A 26,177-nucleotide genomic window follows, 5' to 3' on the forward strand; every position below is an offset into this window, starting at 1 on the left:
TCTTGACACCTTGGCTCAGTGGGGGTTTCGGATCAGATGCCTGACGTCACTGCTCTAATACTTTTTAACTAAAGCGCGACTTTGAAATTCCAGGGTAGCTAATGCCAATTAATGAGTTTTGCCTGGGCAATGACGTACTGACTCCAACTTGTCATGAGAAAGCCCTTATTATATGGCCCTGTATATATCCGTCCGATTTGCTTGCCTAAACGGTGCTATATCCGCCTAAATGGTAATATATCTCAATGTGGTTCCTTGCCTTAAGGGTGGTATACTCTCGTGGTTTCTTTGCCTAAACTGTGATATATTAGTCGTCTAATCGGCGATACATTTGTAGTTTCCTTGCCTAAATAGTGATGTTTCCATTATTTCCCTGCCCATACGGTGATTGTTTACGCTGTTTTTTCCTGCCTATAAACGGTAATGTTACTTCAGTTTTCCCGCCAGAAACGGCGTTTTTTTCGGCTGTTGCTATTGCCTAAATGTTGACATATTCACCCTCCCTCCCCGGTTCTCCTGCCGAAACTGTGATATATCCTCAGCTCCTTTCCACTAGAGGTCATTTCCAGTGACTGTCACTCGCCCTAACTGCCGTACACCGGAATTACTTCGCCTTGTCATCATTCACCCTGTGACTTATTCACCCAAACTGTCATACGTTGCCTCTCTCGTGGCAATAACAATCGTGCAAACAGGTAAAAATCCGACTTCTATCAACCGCAGACCTACAGTGGTCGACTCTCGACAAAGTTTGGTTTACGCTCCTGCAAATCCGTGACCCACAGTTTGAGGAAACAACGCCTTAATAATGACGAAAATCAACCTGACAGACATGAAAACAATCGTAAACGTAACGAGAATACTTCATAAGTAAACTCCGAATATTATATTCCAATGACATGCACGTTTCGGTTGTTCTTTCCCATCGGATTAAAATACTCGTATATCCATAAAAAGATATTGCATTTCCATATATTATTAAAAATGCGTGACACAATTCTAGTATCTGTCAAGCGAATGGTATTTCTTTTGTGCTCTTTTGAATGCTGTCAATTCCATTTTTCTTTTCTCTTTTTTTCGGTAAGAGAAGGAGAAAGTGTACGCGCTTTTCACTTGTTTCTGTTGACGAGAGAATGGAATTCTATTCGCCAAGTACATTATACACATATTCATGTGAAAACGGAATATCTCTCTCGCGCGTAGAATAAATAATGAAAGAGCTTTTATTATTGATTTTGGTTCATAGAAAATGGTGAAACAGAGAAAAAGGAGAGGGAGTTGGGGAAAGTACATATATTATTCCTCACATTCAATTTCCGAAAAGAGCACAAACAGCATTTGGCATCCGGGACTTTTCCCATCGAGTCAGAATGGTATTTTGATAAATAAACGAATACTTAATTGGTTTTTTTTACCCCATTCCCGGGGTTTGCTATTTATTTATTTATATTTTTCTACTTTATTTATTTCATTATTTTTTTCCCGACTCATTTATGGCAAGCTAAACGTGTGTGTGTGTGTAAAACCCATTACTATTACATAAGTAAATATAATAGCGCTATTTGTGTTGATGTTCTAACATTTTAGGGTGCGCAACCTTTTCAGTCTATAAGTCAGATATGCAGTTTTTTTGTCACTCCTGGAATAGAAACTTGTATTTGTAGTGTGACCATATGACCCGATTTTCGATGATGCGGTGCTTATGCTTTTAAAAAGTAACTATTTGATAATGCGGTGCTTATGCTTTTAAAAAATAATTTTTCGTAATGCGGTGCTTTGCTTTTAAAAGGTAACTTTTCGTGAGTTCGGTGCTTATGCTTTTAAAAAGTAACTATTCAACAAAGCGGTGCTTATGCTTTTAAAAAGTAACTATTCAATAATGGGATGCTTATGCTTTTAAAAAATATATTTTTGACAATGCGGTGCTTATGCTTTTAAAAAATATATTTTTGACAATACGGTGCTTATGCTTTTAAAAAATATCTTTTTGACAATGCGGTGCTTATGCTTTTAAAAAATATCTTTTTGACAATGCGGTGCTTATGCTTTTAAAAAGTAACTTTTCAACAATACAAATACAAATACAAAAACAACGCCAGAACAGGCAAAACGCCCAACGAGGTGGCTGAGAAAAAGATGCCCATAAAAATATGGATGTCATATATTTCAAAAATATAGCAACCCAATTAAAAATGCAATTAACACAAATTATAAACAATATATACACAAGATAAAATATTATACAACGGCCATAAAGAATACTTATGGTTGTCTTATTCTAAGAATGGATAGCTTCTCGATTTACCCCAACATGTTTATCGTATTTCTTTTTAAACGGGTCAATTGTGTTACAATTTACTACCTCCGGGGGTAAGTTATTCCATTTATTAACAACCCTACGGTACTTATGCTTTCAGAAAGTAACTTTTCGACAATGCAGTGCTTATGCTTTTAAAAAGTAACTTTTTGACAATGCGGAGCTTATGTTTATGTGATTATGAATCTTATGATTCTTTTTAAATGTAAGTTTATGTGATTATATCTCTTATGTTCCTTTTTTTAATTCTTGCGATTATATGGCTCTTATGTCTTCTCTAACGTGAGTCTATGCAATTGCAGTTATTGTTTTAAACGTTAATAGAGATGTGATTACAGCTCATATGGTTTTAAACACTAGCGCTTGTGATTAGGACTCTTATCCTTTTTAAGGACAATTAATAACATTCTGGTATTGCTGTGTGCTTATGTTAACAGCAAGGTAGTTTGTGTAATTCTATAATTTATTGGTCTGCAATTTATACCACGATTTTCATAATTAATTTTTTGAAAATCGGGATTTTTGAAACACAAAGTTTGTCTGTTATTAACGTAATTGCCGCGGTGGATGAGCTAAGAAATGCGCATTGTTTGCGCAAAATGAATGACACGATTTTTAAAAATTTATATTTTCAAAATTATTACACAAAATATAATCTGTGATACATAAAAATGTAGAAAAACATTCGAAATTTATTTTCAACACAGATTATATTATGTTTAATAATATTTGAAAATATAAATTTTTAAAATTGTGCCATTCATTTGTACAAACTCTGTATTTCGCAGTGGAAAACTCACCGAGGTGTTTGTGTCATAAGCGCATGACCTTTATTTTTATAGAATTGAATGTAAGAAAGAAAATTGCTTCTATGTTATTTCATAGATTGGAGATCTTGACTAATAAAATATAGATTCAATTCCCTCTGGTTTCTGAGAATTTCGTAAATAACCTAAGCTTTAAATAGATGTATAATAATCGTACTTTTAACTTCGAAAAAGGCGTCTTTCCGCGAATTTCCCTACTAAGTCGAGTCTTACAAGCCAAACAGAGCTAAATCAAGCTTATAATATTCATGAAGTAGGATTAAAGACGAAAGATTATTTCGTCTTAAGCGGATGATTACGTAAACTTACCACTCTCCTGCGCGTGAAGAGTGTCGTTTGTATTATTCATTCACACATGAGAGACACGAGCAAATGTGGGAGATGTGTGGACTAATGGAATGGACGGCGTAAATCTTGGATCAAGGCCAAAGAAAGGCCTCCTCGAGTATAAATCCTGTCTTGGGATCCAGACATGGTAATATCATGGAATCGACAACGTAAATTTGCATGGATCTCGTAAAAGTCTGCCCAGGATAAGAGGCGATCCTTCAAACTTTAGACAAGAATTCATTTTCATTTGCTTGTAAAACACCAGCTTTAATTCGATGCATTTGCGGAATATTTATGCGTATATGTTCCGAAAATTGATGATAAGGAATATATTTTGGTAGTGATAACAGATGCGTTATATACTCTTTTGCAAAAAAGCACGATGCACCCTAAAAAATAATTCGATCATCTCGAAATTTCGCATGCAGATTCCTTTATACCAAGTATGCAAATGATCAAATTTTTAAGGCCAACGAATGGTCATGGAACTTCGGTTACAGCGCACGTTTCTACTGCGAAACTAGAATTGAGTAAAACATGTAACAATCGCGGACCGTTTATCTTTTCTCGTCGCAGGCGTTGCAGTACCCTGCAGTACACAGCCCAATAATGCTGTTACGACGTTGTCGAAGACCCATTAGCCATTTGGACGACTTTGAACGTGGTCGCATAGTCAGGATGCGTGAAGCTGGCTGGTCATACGGACACGGCTGTGCAAACGTGTTTTATTTTTTTATTTCTTTCTTTTAAACTGAGCACAACTCAGGTCTATAGCCACCTGTGGACAATTTTCCCAATCTAGTGAGTTGTGCCGGAAGTGTGTGTCCACAACAGTCTGAGTGCGTATCTACTGTTGTGTCTGAGCAATGGTTGCTGCAGCAGAATAAAGGCTCTGAAAGGGACCAGGGTGCAGGAATGTGAGGCAAGATCGGATGATTGTGCGACAGGTCCGAACTTCCCCAACGACATCATTCTCCGCCATCCAACGTGCTACAGCCTCTTCCATACTACCTGTGGTACCTTTCACCATCTCACGGCGCTTGTCTGAGGCGGGGGTAAGTTCGCACTAGGCAGAATCATCTAGAGCAGTGGTTCTCAAACTTAGGACGCCCGCGGCCCGATAAATCGCTCTACTGTAAGTGAAAGGCCCGTTCATACACACAACTGACGAGAAATGAATGGAAAAAAAGAAACTGCGAATCACACACTCACGGCCCGGTGTGACTAGTGTTAGGGCCCGGTATTGGGCCGCGGCCCGGAGGTTGAGAAACACTGATTTAGAGCAGTGGTTCTCAATCTTTTTTGACTCAGTCCTTTTCAGTATATTATTTCTATGGCGAAGCCCTGGTTGACTCGAGGAGTCCCTTTTTGTGTAAAACTTTTATGACGGAACTATGTAGGCCTCTTTTTTATAATCATGTATCAAATTTACTGATTTATTATATTTTCCTCGAGTCGCCGCGGAGCCCCCCGGGAAGTTCACACGGAGCCCCAAGGGCTCCGCGGAGCACTGGTTGAGGACCGCTGATCTATAGTGGTGTCACTGCCGATCATGGTGGGGATTTCCGCCACATCCGCAATTTTAAAAATTGTATTGAATTCTCGATTTCTGAAATATATTGAGCTCGCTTAGAGCATAGTTTCCCAACCTTTTTTCTCCCATCGCCCCCCAACGCAATCTAATCCATTATCCAGATTTCTATAGACTAAAACATACTTTCCCCAAACTTTTTGTTCCATCGCCCTTTTCTCTCATCGCCTTCAACTGAAGCGAACCCATAAGATCCTATGTTATACCCGTAGCTTCTACCGCCGCCCCGGAACATTCCATCGCCTCCAGGGGGGAGGGCGTTAATGCCAACGTTGGGAATCACTGGCTTAGAGTAATTAGCCGGACCTACTTTTAAGTTGGATATTCATGCAATAACATTGATTTCAACTTCCTATTTATTATCTTCCAAAGCATGAAAATTAATGTCCTCTTATTGTCTTTTAATATTGAACTGCATAAATTCATATAGTTTAGGATATTTTAAAATTAATTATTCACCCGTAAAGTATATCGATTCCAGAGCTTTAATCAAGCATTTTTTGAAGCAGAAACAGGCAGATGGATAACTTGAAGTACAATGGCGGGGGGGGGGGGAATCGAAATACTTGGCACCCCTTGAAAAGGAAAAAAAACTAAATTTTTATGTTTCTTTATTTCATGAGTCGCGCAGGAAGTCTCCATATTGGTTAACGTGGACACGGTTTGCATGTCTCTCAAAGAAAGAGGGAGACATCACTTGATCCTAAGAGCCTCGTTGAAGAAAATCCGGGCGGCACCGGGTATCATATAGCTAGTAGCATATAAAAGGTCTTTCCTTTTGATATTTTAAATTTTTTACGAGAGTATTTGAAGAAAAATTAAATTTATAATTAACTCGAGGGTGGCTATACCTCTTTGCCCTTTCCCTTTGTCTGATGGGAGATACCTGACAATACCTCTAAAATCATCGATAAAAATTAATAAGTAATATACAGCTTCAATTTCATTGGGGAAAAATAAATAAAATTTCAGAAATTGACATTCCCTCTTGAATTTATTTTTTTCTGGAATTTTTGAATGTTTAATGGAAACTGTTGAATATTTAATTTTCTTCAAGAACAATTGAAAATCTTCAGAAACTTCTTGAGAAATGTTTTTTGTTGTTGTTTTGTTTCCGATACTTCATTTCTTTTTTCTCGGACGATTTCTTTAATTTTCAATGAGTCTTCAAACAAGTATTTTCCACGAGAAAAATTAATCTAAACAATATCTTTCCGAGGAATAAAAAGAAAAAGTTCAGTTCAAATTTTTCTCGACAGAGGGCTCTGCATGGAAGGAAAGCACTGGAAAATATACAAATCAGAGTCGCAAAAAAATGTTAGGTGTACAGTTAACAGCTCATTTTTTTATATTTCCTTATTACTAGCGATTACATAAGGCTTTCATTGTGATGTTGACATTGGTGGACATAGTACTATCGGTGATTTTTTTTTACCTCATATTTACTTCATTTTTATTTCATTACCTCATTTTTTTAAACCATGGGCGGAGGAACGGGGGGGGGCAGTATCACAGATGAAGTCGACTGCATATATGTATAGATGAATCGACAACAGCATCATCTTGCCCCCCCCCCCAGCAATAGTAGCCGTGCCCCCCTCCCAGACTTCCAAGTCTATTTCCGCCTATGCCACAACCACGAATCACCCGCTGAAACTTTACGAACGTTCCTGAAACAATAGAGATTGAGGGAAAGCCCCAGGGGTCCGATCCATAGGCGGAGATAGACTTCGACGTCTGGGGGGGGGGGGCACGATGATCATGATGATGTCTATTCATATATACATATATACATTAGATCAGTCGACTTCACCTTTGACGCTGGAGGGTGCAATGCTCCCCCGTATCTCCGCCCATGGTCCGATCACTCCTACTTATTAACCGCACACACACCTCGTGCACATTCCGAATCGGCGCATGCCGGAATGTGTGTTCTGAGTGTATGTGTGGTCCGTAACGTATTTATGTTGTCGAGTTGCGCTTGTTTAGTGCTCATGCTGCCCTGCCATCTGTCTCCAATTTTCTGAAGTAAAGGTGGAAATGCTTGTATTTTCATATTATGTCAGTATCACGTTGTAATTCCGCCGGCTCTCTGCGGAGAGACTTTTTCAAATGAGAGACCGGCTCGAAGCTGGAGAATAGCAGGAATTTTGTTCGATCATTCCTGCAGGACTTTCGTGCAGCGTCCTCTTTAGCAACAAAAAATTGACTTATTACTTTTTTTTCTTCGTGAAAGAAAAAAAAAATCCCTTCGCGTGAGAACAACTTTCTCCCAAACCACATTTAAATATATACCAATTACCTCAATGTTTATAAATATTTTTAAACTATTTACGAGTAATGTGCGAATATACCATTTCTATACCCTGTATATACAGGGTGTCTTTTTAGTGCTAGCATGGCCTTTATCTAATGTACCGTCCGTCCTAGAGGTATGATTTCAGTTTAAAAAAATGCTCAAAAAGGCATTCAAAAATTACCCTGCACCAGTTTTGAGAGTGAAAATACAGTGCGTAACAAAATAAAAATCTAAATTCTTATACGGTTTTCCCATCCTAGAACTTCCAATTAGAAAGTGATTGCAATGTCTCTCCTGATGCCAAAAAAAAAATCCATGTTTCCAAGTGCAAGATTCACAGAGATACTCGAATTCGAAAAACGAAGGAAATTTGGGGAAGAACAGCGTTAAATGCGGGTAAAACTGTTTTTCCCCCACATGTAGAGAGATGTTCTTTTTCCAATTCCCTTCGTTTTTTGAACTTGAATTGTCTCAGCGAATATTGCACTTCGAAACTTAAAATTATTCCTTTTTTTTAACCATACAGTCCCATTTCTGACAGACGTTGAATTTGCGAAACTCTTTGTTTAAAAAAAAAATTTTCAATTAATTTTTATTCAAATTTATGTATGAAATTAACATTTTTGGAAATTAAAAGGTTCAATGCCATAGTATTTAATTTCTTTTGCCTTTCGAAAATAAAATGTTTGGAAATTTTATCCCGATCCCCTTCGATGTGTAATTCGTTTTTTTTTGTATGACCACGAACAGAAATAATTGTTTAAAAATATAAAGAAAAATTTTTTCTTAAATTTCTTCTGTCACATGATACATGAAGTTTTCCAGTATCGTAATCACCAGTATTGTAATCAAGCAATTGTTTTAATTAAATTAAGTTAACTAATTAGGAAGTTTATTAATTGTAAATTCCCATTAAGTACAAAGAAAACACTAATTTAATAGCTAATTTAAGTAATCTGTTTATTACTTGGGGTGGTCCAATTAATCGATTAATCGATGAATTGTTAATCACAGTTAAAAATTTTAGTTGAGTTAATGTACTCGATCAATTCGATTAAAATTTTTAAACACACGCACACCGTAATTGAAAGTGGTTTCGAAATCAGTGAATAATAACCAAAACTAACCGATTTTTTATGAGGAAATTACGGGTTTTGGCAATCATGTTCAGCATAATAGATCGCTTGAAGCGGGAAGCCTTAATTTCTTAACCCATTCCTATATTTTTTTACATCTACCGAATAGGTGAGAATGAATGAAATACGTTTTTGCAGCATCTATTATATAGATCACAGAAGATATTCGATAAAGATTAAAATTCGTTTAATCGTTTAAAATGTTTTGATTAACCAGTTAAAAATTTCAATCGATTCCCAGCCCTGGTTATCACGCCTTTCGACGATAATAATTTCCAAAATTTTCGAGAGGGAGCTCGTCAAACTCACTGGACGATAATTGGACACAACCTCTCTACTACCCTTCTTAAATATCGGAACAACATTAGCCAGTTTCCAATCCCGTGGGACGACACCTGTGTAGCAACACTACTGCTGTATATCTGTGCGACTGGCCCCAACAATTCATTAGCGCATTCCCCAAGGACCCTGGGATAGATATCACCTGGTCCTGGTGCTTTGCTTGCACACGCATTTTTTATAAGATTTAGGACTTCCACTTGAATATCGTTGAGGATTTTATTACCCCATGGAACACCCGTACATTGAATATCATTATTTTCATTAAAAACCGACGCGAAATATTCATTGAAAGCACTACACATGCCTATATCGCTCTCTACCCTAGACCCTTCTATGGAGAGGGGGGTGGGGCAACTGTCTCCTTACATCCATTATTGATGTATCTAAAAAATTATTTTTGGGTATAAATAAGTAATTATACAGCTTTAATTTCATTGGAAGGGGAAATAATACAATATTCGGCAAATTAACAATCCCCTCTCGAATACTTTCCTGGAATTTTCAAATATTTAATAAAACTCTCGAATATTTAATTTTCTCCAAGAACAATTAATAATCTCTTCAGGAACTTCTTCAGATATACATTTTTTTTATATATGTTTCATTTCCTATACTTCATGTCGTGAATATTTTGTTTTTTCCCGGATGATTTCTTAGATTTTCGATGAATCTTCAAACACAGAATTTAACAAGAAAATTGAAATGAAAAAAAAAAACGATGAGAATTCCTTAATCATCTCCTAGCAACTACTTCATTAAAGATTCACTTCTCTCTCTTGTTTGAATAGGTTTTTTTCCCCCATCCTTATATAATGCTGAAATTCTACTTTCGTCGAATTCTTAAGGAAATGAGCTGATGCCACACGTTGTTAGATGTTATATTTACTTCGAATGAAATTTTCCACTTGCGAACTCATTTTATGCCTCGAATATCTCAGGCAGTATCATCGATTTGTTAACGAGCGTCGAATTGGATAGGCTTGGATGAGTTGGAATTCATGTGCGTCTGAGGAATTCCAAATAACTTGTATATTCATTGCCTACTCGTGAATTCACGTGGAAGTCGAGGGAAAAAGTACCATCGGAAAATTCCAAGTTACTGATCATCAAATCAAGGCGCGGATGATTTTGCCCTAAAATATTTTGAAAAATGACTTCAAAAAAATTGCCCTATACACTTAAAAAAGTGGCCTAAGAATCTTGAAAAAATATCCTAAAACTTGAAAAAATGTCCTAAAAAAACTTCGAAAAGGCCCCAAAAAACTGCAATAAATGGCATCAAAATAATAGAGCAAAGTTCTCTTGAAATATCGGTTATGTCCAAAAGTGGAAAGAATAAGTTTCGACAGAATCGAAATCATGTGTAAATTTTTTCCCCCTCAAAAGGTTTAGAAATAACATTTGACATCAGAACAACATAAAAAAAAAACATTTCTCATAAACGAGTTATAATTCGTGGATCGGTTAGGCTACCCCACGAGGATGGATATAAGCACGACCTCCTACATATTGTCTCCCAAGATTCATAAGAGGTCGTGGCCCGAGACGATTCTTATAATTTTTTTTGTTTTTTTTACGAGAAATGCATTATTGAGAGCCCTGTGAAATATCTGACCGGGGGCCCTGGATGTGTGTGTGTGGGGGGGGGGGAATGACTGGCGTACTGGAGAGGGGCGGTAAAGCTTTTTGCAGTAGAAAATGAAAAATTAACCCCACCTCCTCAGAAAATCCTGTGAATGCCTATGGCTAGGGAGACAAAAAAGGATCTCTTATTTTATTTTCCAAGAAATTCAAGCATATTCTATCATAAGTGCTGAATACAATCACTGTATTCATATAATTTTCTGTAAAACCATCCGTTGTAAATTCAGTAAAACAGCCAGTTGTTGCTAAAATTGCCAATTGCGGTAAATGAAGCTAGGAAAAAAAAATAAAGATCTTTAATATCATTCTACAACGGATGGTAAAATGCTATCTAGTGAAATGATTGGCTTATTCGAGAGCACCTTTCTATCTAAAAATGTTCCAAAGAGTCGTTGTCATTGTTAATTAATTAATTTATCGCTCTAGTTCTCTTAATTAAATTTTTCTATCCATTTTGCACATTTGGAGATAAACGAAATTGCGTTCGTGGAATGTTTTGAAAGCATATTCAATTTTTTTCCTCCCCTTGAATTCCCTGTTAATTCAAGCACAGATCATTTATTGTTCATCAACTCCAAAACATAATGAAATTAACTTTTAAATTCGACGTTGAGCCCGAGTCCTTTAATGGAAAGTCTTTCAGGAATAATCTCTGGGCTTATAAAACCGTCGCAAAAAACAATAATAAAATATAAACTGATAATATTGATAAAAGGGAGCACACTTTTTCGCCAATGACACGGCACGTGCATTAATCTACTTCACTCTAATTAGCTTTAATGTGAAAGCTAATTCCTATCAAGAAGAAAATAGTTTTTGGAATTATTATAAAAGAATATCCATGTATAGGAAAAAGACACTATATTTTTTACTGATGAGTTGAATGGTGATATGGTTCCGGATGCAAAAGGATCGCCGATTTGAGAATTGTTATTGACGAGTGGCTTAGGTTTGCTGGACATTGTACCGCAGTGTTGAGAAAAATCGAAGAGAATGCTCGGTTTTGTTCTTAGGCCGGGATTACTCTACTAATACTACTACTAAACACACACATACGCCTCGTGACATTCCTCTGCGGAATATCTAATGAATTGGTACATGTTGGAATGCACGTGTTGTGAACCTGACGTGAGAAGTTGGTAAATGTGTAATGCTTGTTTAAGTGCAGTGCCGCCATCTGCCATCAATTTTTCTAACTCTGAAGTGCATCGATTGAATAATTGTACTGTTTTAGGGGCCCGTTGCTCTCTGTGGCTAGACTTTTTCAAAATTTGAGATGATCTTCCCGTTAAAAACTTCACTCATAGTTCGAAAAATTGGTGGCAGATGGCAGCACTATAACAAGGATTACACAGAAACAAACTTCACGGAAGGTTCACTACACACACACATATATTCTCTGGCCAAATAAGTCATGCGCTGCGCGTTTCGCTGATCTTCTCTTCATTTTTTATTGTGTTTTCTTTCCCTTCCCTTCAAACCGGAGCATACAGACGTCAGAATAACTGATGCCAGGGCCATATACTATACAGCCGTCCAGAGCTGATGGGCCACGCTAGGAAAACACTATGGCGCGGCATGATTATGTACCACATTTCTGCTGATGCGAAATGATCAGTTCGGTTCACACACACACGCGGCTCAAAAAAGAGCTCACTCCTAGGTAAATTCCGACTTTATTCTTGGCTTCCACCTTAGGGATCACCGGATGCCCCCGGATCAGGAAAGACAGGGCAACAACTTTCTAATTGGGTTTTGGAGTCACATGGGGACTGTATAAAAATTTAATTTTTTTGTGCAATAACTATACAATCCCTCGAAACCTGGATGACATATCTGAGTACTACACGTTATTTGGAAACTCTTTTCTAAAAGAAAGTATACCTCTATGATCAACGGTTCACCAGTAAAATGCCACACCCCCCGTTTGCTATGCTGTACCCTGCACAGTCGAATCCCATTTTAACGAATACCGTTATAGCGAAAATCTCGTTTTAACGAACACTTTTCTAATCCCCCAGCTGGGTATTAGAAAAGTGTTAACTAAGTTTTCATATTAACAATGCAAAAACCTTTATAACAAAATTTTGTTATAAGGAAGTGATTTCTCTGGTCTCTTTGTGTTCGTCATAACGGGATTCGACTCTGTTATATACGTCGTTTTTATTTCTGTTCACACGATTCCCTGTGACTTTAGCATTGTTCCAGTTCCCTCACCATTTATAGAGGAATAATCTATAGAAAGGCCTTTTTTTTTTTTACCATGTTATCGATTTTCACACCGATTTTTTGTTTTTCCCTGCCATGCAGAGAACTTCAGGAAGTCCGGCAAATCGAAGGCTTTTAGATGCTTCCCGAGCCTTACGGTGAGACAACAAACATCCCGGCGTTCCTTATCTAGAAATTATCGACTTAGAGCTGGCGGCTGTAATTTCCGCCCCGGGCGCCGAAGGTAATCAAGATAAACGCATTGTGTGCAAAGTCCAGGAGACCAAAACTAAAAACTGCATCCAGCTTCCCCGAAAAACAGAGGAAATACATAAAATAACGCATTGAATTTGTCAAGATTTGTCGCCAAAATGAATTTAATACTTGCACCTGTAAATTCAATCGTCATTGACTTTGCAGGTACAAGTGTATTATCCAAATCGAAGTATGTCGTATTGGTATTAGGATGGGATTACACTAATAAAAGTTTGATGAAAGATCTTTTACAAAACTTTTTTTTTTTAATTATTTTACAAAACTTTTTTTTTTTAAATCCTTTTACAAAATTCTTTTACAAAAGGGGGAAAAAAAGTGTGTATATGTTACTGCCAAAGCCTGAATTGCGACCAATTCGCGACAGGGCCCGGTCCTCTCGTGAATTGGACAAAGTCCGATTTACAGAAATGATTCGGACTTTGGCCATCTCGCGAAGTAGCGGGAGATCCCTGGCCATCGCTCAACGTGCTGATGTAAGAAAGCCTGTTAGGAGCCAAACCCATTTCTTTTCAGTCGCCAACGTGTGATACATGTCTATATATAGCAGTTATATTCAATTAGCCCAGCACCTCCTAGAGCATAGTTTCTCAACCTTATTTCTCCCATCGCCCCCAAACGCAATCTAACCCATAGGATCCTATGTTATACCCGTAGCTTCTTCCGTCCCCCCGTCCCGCCCCGGAAGTTTCCATCGCCTCCAAGGGGGCGTTAACGCCCATGTTGAGAATACTGTCCTAGAGATAGGCCTCTGCACTGTTTGCCATAAACGTCATTCAGACTACCTAGCAAGTTTTCCACATTTTGAAACACATCATCCTATTTCGCTTCTTATTTTGGCGTAGAATCTTCCTGATTGGCTCACAAGTATCGCATAGTGATTGGATGTGAGGCCTAGAAATCGCCAATTCTTAGCCAGACCATTTCTTTGCCTCACAACGGCGATACTGGCACGAGCAGGGAATTTTTTTTCCCCTGAATATTTCTGAGGGAAAATGGACTACTTACTGACGTCACAAGTGGAGCGCGGAGGCGTATCTCTAGGAGGTGCTGATTATCCCCATGTGACGAGAAAGAAAAAAAGTGAAAATTGAGAGAAAAACTAAAAATAATTACATACTAAAAATAAAAACATACAGTTTTTTCTGCCAAATTTTAGAGAGAAAAAAATGATTACTGCATCCACTTCGGTTTGATGGGTTGCCATAAATACCGTGGATATAATTATCACAACTACTGTATTATTAAAAAAATACGCCAACTTGACGATGATCCGTAATCATGTCTTTTGTTACCTGAATTTGGACACGGCTCATCGGTCACTTCACAAACTGGCCGGTCATTGTCTGAAATCCAGGCATTGGCTGGGTCAGTATTTAACGTAATTGGCCAATCCGCGAAGTGACTGGCACCGTCGCGATTTATCCAATTTCGGGCTTTGGCGATAACATATATATAATCCCGGCTTTTTCTCTCTCTTATGAATTTTACTTCACATTTCTCCTTTCCTTTTTTTTCTCCCCAAAGTGCATTTTTATTTTATTTTATGAGTTCAAAAAACTTATGTTATCTTTAACGCAAACTCCGTTTTAAGCACATTCCTCCATTATTTTTTATTATTATTACATTCGTGTCTAGAAGCAGTAACATTTGCCACACGGACGAAAATGAGTTACGATTATTGCCGCAATATACTCGCATGAAAAAAAAAACAAAAACAAACTAATGTTTCAGAATAATGTTTGAATTTCATGTGCGAAGTTATGACCATCACTGGACTCGAGGCTACAACGGGGTCATTATTACATAATGACACTATTGAAGCTATAAATTATTTTTCCCCCTTGGCTTCATTTTTATTGCTCGAAATAGACGGGAAAAAAAATCAGATATTTTTCCCTGTAAAAATCTCTGAAAAAGAATGAATATTGTTTACTTGTGTATGTTTTAATAATGATATTCATGGAAGATGGTAATTTTATGGCATTATTTTATCATTATTTTTTCCCCGTGGTCATCGGAATTTTGAGAGCGCCCTGATGAATAAATTCTAATGGGACTAATTCATGTTTAATGTGGTATGGATTTTACAATTTGATCGGGGGGGGGGGTCATTCAAGTATTACGTCAGCATCGATCGGAGGGGGGTTCCGATTTGCTGACTATTGATGACAAGAAAGAGGGATTTGGATCAGTGATACCCAAAGTGGGCAATATCGCCCCCAAAGGGACGATGGAATGGTCAAGGGGGGGGGTGGGGTAGAAGCTGTGGGTTTAGTATAGGATCTTATGGGCTGAATTGAGTTGGGGGCGAAGGGAATAAAATTTTTCTAAACAAGGGGGCGATGAAATAAAAAGTTTGGGAGACTATGGTTTGGATGATGCTTACGTCATCAACCACTGTTTTTCGAAAATATGAAATATTCTTAATGGCATCTTACTCATTGCGCCAAAAACGGGAACTTTGGGGCACCTGAACTAACATTCCCCCTATAGATAAGTCCTCTACAGAGCCACTTAAGTGATCTCGAAACGTTACGCGGATCCTTCAAGTCATTTGGAAATGTGTACGGGCCGCTCAAGTACTCTAGAAATGTGTCGCAGGTCGCTTAGGTGGTTCTTCTGGAACTGTGCCGCGCGACACTCAAGTTATCCGTAATTATGCCGTGGATCATTTAACTAATCTGGGAATGTGCCGCGGGTAACATGAATGATGTAGAACCGCACTGGTGGGGGGGGGGGCTTAAGGGCTCTAAAACTGTGTCGCATGTCACCCAACGGTATCCCCAAATGTGTCACGAATCACTCAAGTGTTCTGGAACTGCGTCACGGGTCACTTAAGGGATCCGTGAATGTGCCACGGGAATATACTTGAGTTATCTGAAATTGTGACGCGGGCCGCTTAAATTATCTGGCATTGTGTCACGGGTCACTTAAGCGATCTGTGAATCTGCCGCTGGGTTCATTTTTACAAAATTAGGTTCGAAGGGTACATCAGATTACCCTCGGGGCCACATTTGGCCCGCGGGCGGGCCAACGATTTACCACACATGGCTTAAAGGGTGTGTCATAATGAATTCCTTCAAAAGAAATTGTGAGTTCTTAGCATTTAAATTGCATAGAAATTAACAGAAATGAATTATATTACACATATAAAGGTATTTTCTTTCAAAATTTTGATTAAAAAAAAGAAAAATATTTTTTTTTTTGCATTGAAAAAAATAAATTTTTGATAGTCTGCCGGAAGGGGGCTCATGCCTAGTTTGTGGTCACCTGAACTAACATTCTCCCCATTGGTAAGTCCTCTATAGACCAATTTAGTGATCTCCAAATGTTCCGCGGATGTGTCCCGGGCTGGAACTGTGCCAGGGGTCACTTAATTGATCTCTAAAAATGTGCCACTTGGTTCATTTTTCAAAATTAGGTTTGCAGTGGCGGGCTGCATGAGATAACAATAAGAACCACATTTGGTCCGCGGGCCATGGGTTTAGCATATATAGTTTAGAGCAGCGTTTCTCAACCTGGGCCATATGGCCTCCTTGCGGTCCTGGGATATTCTAAGGGGGCCACGAGTGAAAATCAGATGAAACGGGAGTCAATACAAGGAGTGAAAGGGGGGGGGGCACGCACAGAGATATGAAGAAATCAAGTTTTCAAGTGAAATATGTTGGAGGAAAAGTGATTGATCTTTCAGAATCCAGCAGAGCTATCCATGAAGCAGGAGCCATCTAAACCTATGTGTCTTGGGGTGCTCATGGAGGCCCTTCACGGTCACATATGGTACTATAATTTTTGAGTTAAATATGTATAAACTGTTTCGATTACGTAAAGGGGCACCCCAGAATTTTGTCCGGAGGACCATAATAGTGAGACAAAAAGATCATCAAAAAAAGAGAGCACTTTTAGGGTAAGTATAACATACGAAGGCATGAAATGACAATGATTCCAATCCTTGAATGCAAGGTGTTGAATTGGAACGCTGATCAAGTGTGGTCACGTGCGTAAAATCAGACACGAGCATCGAGCACTCTGGATACTTTTGGGAGCACCATGGTGCTCGCGAGCAACGGGTTGAAGATTCCTGGCCTAGATGTGCCTCGAGATCGGGGAAGGGTGGCACAATGTTTTTCATGGGTAGAATCATTTCTTTTATGAGGTGCAGAATGGCGGTACGCGTGGTTTTATTCTGTCTTAAGAAGTTCCTGGTTTTCATGTTCAAAAATTATTTTAGTTGTTCACACACATGCTCACATGTTAACACACATTCAATATTTTTGGGTACGAAATCTACATTTTTTTTTCCTACGGAAAGTAATTTTCCTGTTCAGTTTTCATTACTAAGAAATAAGGAAGCGAGATCGATTCTGAAGAGAACATGATCTTATAAAACGAGAATTTTCCATCTTATCTACATAAGAACATGGATAGAAGATTGATTTTCTTTTGTTTTTTGTCCTAAAGATAGCATCCGGGCCAGGCAAGGTAAATGTGGTAGAAGATTCTGCCGAAAAAGATGTCTTCCGTGATAAACAGGAAACTGGAACTTCCACCTGGATGCATAAAAGTAACTGCTTCCGCAACAGCTTGTCCTTACGAGCTCTGGAAATAGTTTTAGGCTCGCATTGACGCTCAAACGAACTCGTGAATGATGTCTCGTACACTGGTAAGTACATGTCTCGGAAATATATATATATATATTTTTTTCCCCATATTTGTGTGTTGGAAATATAAGTAATGTCGAGAAAATTTTTCTTGTGAAGCATGATTCCTTTGCAAGATTGAAAAGTTCTAAGATCGAATTGGAATAGAGTTTCTCTCCGTAAAGTTTTGAAATAAGAGATTTTACACATTGCTTTGAAATAGACATTTTTGTCAATTTCTACTCTAGCACAGTGAATCCAGACCACTTTATTTCCCCGTATTTCAAATCCATAAATTACCAGTGTCGAAAAAAATACAAACGCCAGGCCACAACAGGCGAAATATCCAACGAGGTGGCTGAGAAAAAGATGCCCGTAACAAATATGGATGCCATATATGTCTAAAATGCAGCAACCCAATTAAAATTGCAATTACAATAACCAGAAACAATAGTATATACATGATAAGATACTACTTATGGTTGACTTATTCCAAGTATGGATAGCTTCTCGATTTACCCCAACATGTTTATCGTATTTCTTTTTAAAAATGCTAATTGTGTTAGAATTCATGACTACCGGAAGACTAGCTACTTCATTTATTAACAACCCTGTAAGAGAAAAATCCTCTGCGGCACCAAAACCTAGATCGATACTGGTGTCCTTGTCACAGCAGTCTATTGACGGTGTATTAATAATTCATGATTCGTCCTATCCATCCGTTTGAAAATTTTGAACACTTCGACTATATCCCCCCCTCCCTCCGACACAGATTTGCGTTGCTTTTGAAAAGTAGACACTCCATTACCACTGTGTAAATAGCCCACATATAAGCGTTACCTTATATATAAATGTGAAAGTACGTATGTATATGTTTGTTCTTTATACAAATCTACAATTTGTGACCGATCGTCGCCAAATTTTGCATATGTACCAAACAGGATTGAACCATTGGCTACTTTGGAAGTTCATCAGAGCTGGGCAAATGGGCGGAAAAATCGTCGGCAACAATGGTTCCTCGGCCTCCAACAATCACTTTCGGAATGTTTACTTTGATTACCGTGGTTCCCTAACAATGCGTTTCAGATATGCATATGCCTTTACAATGATTTGTCACTTTTTTGATGCTGCCAGTAATTGAAGAAAACCCGGGAAGCGCAGGATATTTTTGCTAGTAATCTTTATATATAAAATTGATTTTCTGTGTGTGTGTATTCTTTATACAAATCTACAATTTTAGATTGATCGTCGCCAAATTTTTCATATACCTAACAGGGATCAGATTGAACAATAGGCTACTTTATAAGTTTATCAGAGCAGGGCAAAAACTGTCGGGCAACAATGGTTTCTGGACCTCAACAATTACTTTCGGAATGCTTACTTTAGTTACTGTGGTTCCTTAGCGATGCGTTTCAGACATGCATATGCCTTTACAATGGTTTGCCACTTCTTTAATCCTGCAGGATATGTATAATAGTTTATGCTTTTATAATGGTTTATCACTTTTTCCAATCCTCTCAGTAATTGAAGAAAACCCGGGCAGCGCCGGATATTATAGCTAGTTTTGCATAAATACCAAATAGGGCCCGCCTTGAACGATAGGCTACTTCAAAAGTTTGTCAGAGCTGGGGAAATGCCTGAAATAGGTAAAAAACTGTTGGGCAACAATGGTTCCTGGGCTTCAACAATCACTTTCAGAATGTTTACTTTGGTTACCGTGGTTCCATAGCAATTCATTTCCGACGTTCATATGCCTTTAGAACAGTTTGCCAGACTTCTTTAATGCTGCAAAGTATTATGTATAATAGTTCATTCCTTTATAATGGTTTGTCATTTTTCCAATCCTCTCAGTAATTGAAGAAAACCCGGTCACAGCGCCGGGTATTATAGCTAGTTGTACATATTTCCGTTATATTTTTAAGCTATGTAACTCTGAAAAGCTCTATTGTAATCAAAAGTTCCAGTCACAAGGTTAGGTGGGGGAATCCGGGTAGGAGGTTAGTTAATTAGATTTAATTCAACTCGGTACAACTAGTACTGAATTTGAGGTGGAACGCGGTGTAGCGTCTCACTCCTCGACTTTAGCCATATTCTATATCCGGTGTCTAATCTTCAGAATTAAGTGCATGTCCTTAGGGGCAGTTCACATAAGACTTATGACTATATCCCCCGACACTTACGTTCTTCCAATGTAAAGATATTCAAAAATGAGACTTCCCTCATCATAACTCAAGCCCCGTGTGTTAACAACGACACGCGTAGCTCTTCTCTGCACCCGTTGAACCTATGTTCATGTCCCTCTGCAGGTATGGGTCTCCAAAACCTCACAGCATACTCCAGTCCGGGACGAACTAAGCCCGGAAAAGTAGAATTATCACTTTAGGACAACGCGAAGAGACCTTTTTGAGAATGAAACCGAGCGTCCTATTCGATTTTTTTTTTACCACCGCTGAACAATGTTCAGAAAACCTAAGCCGCTCATCAATGAGAGAGAATTCCCAAATCGGTGACCCTGATACTATCTGGGATAGTGGCACCATTCAACTCGTAAGAGAATCGTGGGTTGTTCGAACTAAGATGAGCGACCACGCACTTGTCAACAAAATAACCGATTAATCAATACTTTTATTTAACTCTCCAGTGCACGGGTGGGAAAATGTTCCGTAATAGCACGGGCTGGGTCTCACAGACCTATCTTTAAAGATATTTCTTATAAAATATTTATATAGCTTTTTAATTATATTAATTTGATTGATTAATGATCATATTTTATTTACATTAAGAATATAACAAATAATTTCCATGCTCCCACAATTTCTATAAATTCCCATGATAGGGTCATTTTGAGTCAGTAGATTTTCACGGCCGACTATACTAAAGTCGATTCTAGTTTTTACGAATATCGTTATAGCGAAAATCTCGTTTTGTGAAAAAAATTTTTTTAATCCCCCAGAGAAGTTTAAATAGGAACAATGTATAAAAATCTGCAATTCCTTTATAACGAAATTTCGTTATTACGAAGGGATTTCTCCGGTCTGTTGGAGTTCGTTATAACGGGATTCGAGTATATTAACTACTCGTGATAAAATAAATCACAGTATAAAATTATCCCCACATATCTCTCATAAATACATCGATTCAATTTTCTTGAATACGTATAACCAATAAATTAGAATTAAAAATTACAAAAGAAGTTTAAAAAGTTCATTTTCCCACGAATTTGAATAAATTCTGAAGTTTCGTTTTTCTTCTGAAATTCTTTCTTCCTTTTTTTTTCCCAAATCTTCATTGATTCTAAAGTTATTCTAATAGTTCTGAAATTTTTTTTTCATCAATTCTGAAATTTTTTTTTCAATTTAGAAACATATTTTCAATAATTATGAAATTATTTTATCATATTCCAACTCGTTTGTAGCGAATTTTGATTATTTCTTTTATTAATTCTTATTACGAAATTAATTAAATTAATTAATTTTATGTGAAATTATTTATTATTCTTTATTTTCATTATTTCATTATTTTTTATTATTTTATAATTTATAATTTCTTCATTTTATTAAAAATAATAAATAAAAATTAAATTATTCTGAATTTTCATTATTTTGGTAATTTTTAATTTTCATTATTTGATTAGTTCTTAATTTTCATTATTTGATTAATATTATTTGATTAATATTATTTGATTAATATTATTTGATTAATATTATTTGATTATTATTCTTAATTTTCATTATTTGATTATTATTCTTAATTTTCATTATTTGATTATTATTCTTAATTTTCATTATTTGATTATTATTCTTAATTTTCATTATTTGATTATTATTCTTAATTTTCATTATTTGATTAATATTATTTGATTATTATTTTTAATTTTCATTATTTGATTAATTCTTAATTTTCATTCATTCATCCGAATTTTACATAGTTCTGAAATTGTTTCTCTCATTAATTTTAAAATTATTTCTGTCATTGAGTTTGAAATTATTTCTGTCATTGAGTTTGAAATTATTTCTGTCATTGAGTTTGAAATTATTTCTGTCATTGAGTTTGAAATTATTCCTCTCATTATTCTATAATTTCTTATAATTAAATTACAAAAAATTACAAAATTCTAACTAAATTTAAATAATTTAATATGATTTCTTCCGATGGTTCTGAGTTTTAATTTAATATGATTTCATTCTTTTTCCTCTGAAATTATTTCTCTCTTAATTCAGAAATTTTTAGTTCTGAAATTATCTCTTTTTAATTAAGAATTTTCATTTATTCTGAAATTATTTCTGAAAATATTTTTGATTAATTCTGAAATCATTTCTTGCTTTAATTTCAAAATTATTTTTCCTTTATTTTTCGAAAAATTATCTAGACCTCCCCATAACTTCTTTTCATCGGGGCTGAAGGGGGAGGTGGAGGAAAGAGCTCTTCTGCACTATGACCCCAATATTATTGAGATGGCCCTGCTATACCTGATTAATAACCGTGTTCCCGCATTAGCCATCATGCCGGAAAACAGCAAGGGAGAGCAGCATGCCGGAAATTCGAGTCACAGACTGAAAAAAAATTCTTAAATATATTTATTCTAAAAATCCATTGAATTGGATGAATGCATAGTGATACCCAAACCTCGATTTTCCAGCATGTCGGGAACAACGCTTCAGTGATAGTTAGAAAAATTGATGGCAGATGGCAGCACTATACAAATTTCACGTGAGGTTCATAACACGTACACGCACATTCCAACATGCACTAGTTTGTTAGAAGTTCCACGGTGGAGGTTCATGTGTGGTTTAGCAGTAATCGTAGTAATAGCTTGCCGGGAACGGACCATATCCCAGCATTCAAAAAGCTAGTGTCCCTGGTATTTTGCAATAATGCGAGGGGAATATGCAGTGTCGTCTTAACGCATGGCCCTCAATAGAAGAGGGGGTCTCACAAAAATGAGATCCGGTTGAAATTTTCTAGAATTTACCAGTTGAGCCTCAGAAAAACTTCTTGGCCCAGGGGGCCCATGATGCTTTTTAGACGGCCCTGGGAATATGGTAATACGAACGATGCCTTAAAAAAAAACAATTCTCTAAAGATGTCTCTCTTTTCTCAAAGTTATGTTTGCACATAACTACTCAAACCATTCTCGTTTAGGCAATATTTATAATGGTATGTCTATTGGGAAAGAAGATTCATGCAGTAGCTCGGATCCATGTGAGTTATGGATATATAATATCTATATATCGTTGCCTTACATATATAATTCATCATTTTGTTCCTCCAGCCTTCTCTGAAACACCATTATATGAATGTTGTATTGCGTGTGCGGCCATAACCGTGGAGAAAGACTCTTTCTCTATTCTCCATTTATCAAAAAATAATGGATCGCTTTATAGTAGTAATGTTCGAAATAATTCGGTCCGACTTGAAACATTGGCGGAGGCACATGATGAATGCATTCCGCTGTTGAAATGTCTTTTAGCGTGTAATTTGTTCGCTTTTAAAGAGGGAGGTGGAGGGAGAACATGGTTATATATATATTATGATCAGTCATTCCGTGACTGCTGGGCATTTGGATCCGGCCGGACGTTGCTTTGGGATCTATTGCAATTCCGATATTTCGACATGAATTTGGGGCGTTGCGTGAGAATTTCTGTGAAAATGAGTCTTTTATGAATAACTGAAAGGCCGAGATAATATTCGCATCTAGTTTTCCAGATGTTTTTAATGCCCATTCTCAAGCTGAACGGATTTATTTATTGTTTGTAAAGGATATGAGTTTTGAAAGTTACCGTATAGTGGTGCTTTGGCTCATCAACAGACGTTCTAAAAGACGAATTCATCAATCTATTTGAACATCGGAGAGTATCAGAATTATTTCGGTTGCTGTCAGTTGCTGTATGATAAAGTTCTAGCGATCTTCCTTATGATTTCGAGAGGGGAAATGAATAGCCCCCTGTACGTACGATTAATAACGAAGAAATGGGGGTTAATACACGGATGAGGTAATTGCATCCACTAACTTCAAATCAAAATAAAAAGGTTGCTTGTACTTGTGATAACTTTATATGACTTTTGAAATGAAAGCACAGTCGGGCCTCTCTTTTACGGATATCAACGGTTCCAGCACGTAATATCATATTAACCGGGGTATTTGATTATGCGGGGAACAATCCTATTGCAGTTTCAAGCCATTAGTATAGTCTGTAAAATGTCTTATGTAGTTTGAAATGTCTCTGGCCGGTATTACACTATAAAAGTTTGATAAAAGATATTTTACAAAACATAAAATAAACAACCGAAAAGCCTACTGGTTACGTTTCCAAAGTTTTATAAAAGAACTTTTATTAAACTTTTATAGTGTAATCCCTGATTTGCAGTCGCTCACCCCATAGCACCATCTTCAACACAGTAGAGAACAGTATTTTAGCAGTGATGAAAGAGGATGCCGTGACGTGCAACAATGCATGCCAATCATTAATGTTAATAACTCGTCAGCATATTCGCAGTTGCTCACTACGGTACGAACTTCAAGAAAGTAGGAGCAATAAGTTTACACGGGTCAAGATGGTGCCGCGACGTGTATACGCAAAACTCTTCTACTTAACTCCTAAACTAAACTGTGGATGCAAATTATTCCCATCGGTCGTTAGCATTCACAGTTCCGTGTCACGTCAACTCAACGAGAAGAGCAGAGCAATAGTTTCACAAAGGTGAAGCATGGTGTGTTGATGAGCGAAGGTGAATACTTTCTTTCTTTCTAACCGAGCACAACTCAGGACTATCACTATGGGGCAATTTATTACCTAGTGAGTTGTGCCGGAAGTGAATGCTGACCATTGATGTAAAATCGCTAACATTGACAGTCGAACGACCGTCAGTCACACCACCATCTGAAACAAAGTACAGAACAATAATTGTACACTGGTGAATTGAATTTCAGTCAGATTAGAAAACCCTAATTCAGAGGTTCTCAAACTTTTTTCCACCCGCGGTGCCCCTTTCCCCCCTATTCAATGTTTATCAGCGATCTCCACCGTCTCCCCAGAACAAAGAATATTTTTGGAAAAAATCATCGCTGCATCGCCCCTCTCACAAAGGTTAGATGCGCATGAGGGCGCTGCAGTGCACAGTTTGAGAACCCCTGCCATAGGTTTTGTTTCATGCGAGGCGCTTTTCATTGCAAATTTGAAAACCTGTACTTACCGATGCTAGGATCTTAAAATTTTTTCCAATTTTCAGAAATGGATGTAGGTTACAATGGGCATGTGACAAGATTTCCAATTCAAATTGGTGTACACGATACGCGCCAACCTATACAAGGTTACAATACTTTCATTTCAAATCGTACTCAGTAATCAGAAGTCTCGGAGTATGTCGTAATTTCTTGTTCTAGCAATATTGATCAGAGGCGTCGGAACTGGTCAAACCTGTGAGTGCTCGTCTTCAGTTTCATGTAGGATATTTTGTTTTCTCAATCACTTCCGGAGGTGCTCGGACCCGTGTCTATAAATTGCCATGGGTGTTCGCACCCCCGGCTCCGACGCCACTCTGATATTTCATTATAATCACCTGAGTTTGATTTCCACATCTACCTATATTTTTGTTTTTTATTTATTTTCAGGTGTTGTGCACAGTTCTGTGCGCTGTCTGGCTCCTAGCGACTGCCGACATTCCCGTAGTCAAAAAACCAGTCATGCTCAAACCAAAATCAAGCATGGGAGTTGCCGATATCGACGCCGGAGGAGGCCTCGGTGGATATGACGGTGGCATGGGTGGAGGAATGAGAGGTGGAGGACTCGGAGGCGGCCTCGGCGGTGGAAACTATGGTGGAGGTATGGGTGGCGGCATGGGAGGCGGAGGTATGGGTGGCGGCATGGGAGGCGGAAAATATGGTGGCGGCATGGGAGGTGGAAGATATGGTGGTGGAATGGGAGGTGGTAAGTACGGCGGCGGCATTGGAGGCGGAAAATATGGTGGAGGCATGGGAGGAGGTAGATATGGTGGCGGCATGGGAGGTGGAAGATATGGAGGCGGCATGGGAGGTGGAAGATATGGAGGCGGGATGGCCGGTGGAAGAAAGAGTGGCATGGGAGTCGGCAAATACGATTACAAAGGCTAAAACCACAGTCTAAAATTTGATGTTATTTCCAGTGTGTTTATTCCACGTACTCTTCCCTGATTCACGTTCGCCCACGAACAATGGACAACTTTTCTATTGTTGGAAGAAAAATTTCGAAATGTAAAATCTACGAAAAACCACTTGAATTGTGAAGTTTGATCATGGAATTTTGATTCATTTTGTGAATTAATAAATTTTATTTTAAAATTACGATGTCATTAGTTATTTAATGAATTTTCGAAAAAAAAAGTTATTGACGTGTGTAAATCGTAAATTATATAGAGACGCACACAAAATTTACAGAATGTTCTCCGACTTCGAATATTTGTTTGGACGTTAAGAGTGATCATCGCGTAATAATAGACATGCGTATAGTATTTTATTACTTGACGATACTACCATTTAAAATGAATGCTTCTAAAAAGAAACGTCTAGAACATGGTTTCCCAACCGTCTTTGT

The 26,177-nt window shown here is 37.6% G+C and overlaps 1 protein-coding gene across 1 annotated transcript; it reads left to right on the top strand.

Annotated features, from left to right (window-relative positions):
- Positions 1–17,480: 17,480 nt before the first annotated feature.
- Positions 17,481–25,927, top strand: LOC149079822 (uncharacterized). Its single transcript, XM_089240318.1, has 2 exons — positions 17,481–17,630; positions 25,220–25,927. The coding sequence occupies exons 1-2, from the start codon at positions 17,613–17,615 to the stop codon at positions 25,715–25,717; spliced, it is 516 nt and encodes a 171-aa protein (XP_089096444.1). The 5' UTR covers positions 17,481–17,612; the 3' UTR covers positions 25,718–25,927.
- Positions 25,928–26,177: the final 250 nt, after the last annotated feature.

This window comes from Pholcus phalangioides, unplaced genomic scaffold, assembly GCF_987345545.1.
Source record: "Pholcus phalangioides strain wild (caught in Gottingen) unplaced genomic scaffold, Ppha-v1.0 ptg000012l_1, whole genome shotgun sequence".
In the NCBI taxonomy this organism is placed as follows: Eukaryota; Metazoa; Arthropoda; class Arachnida; order Araneae; family Pholcidae; genus Pholcus; species Pholcus phalangioides.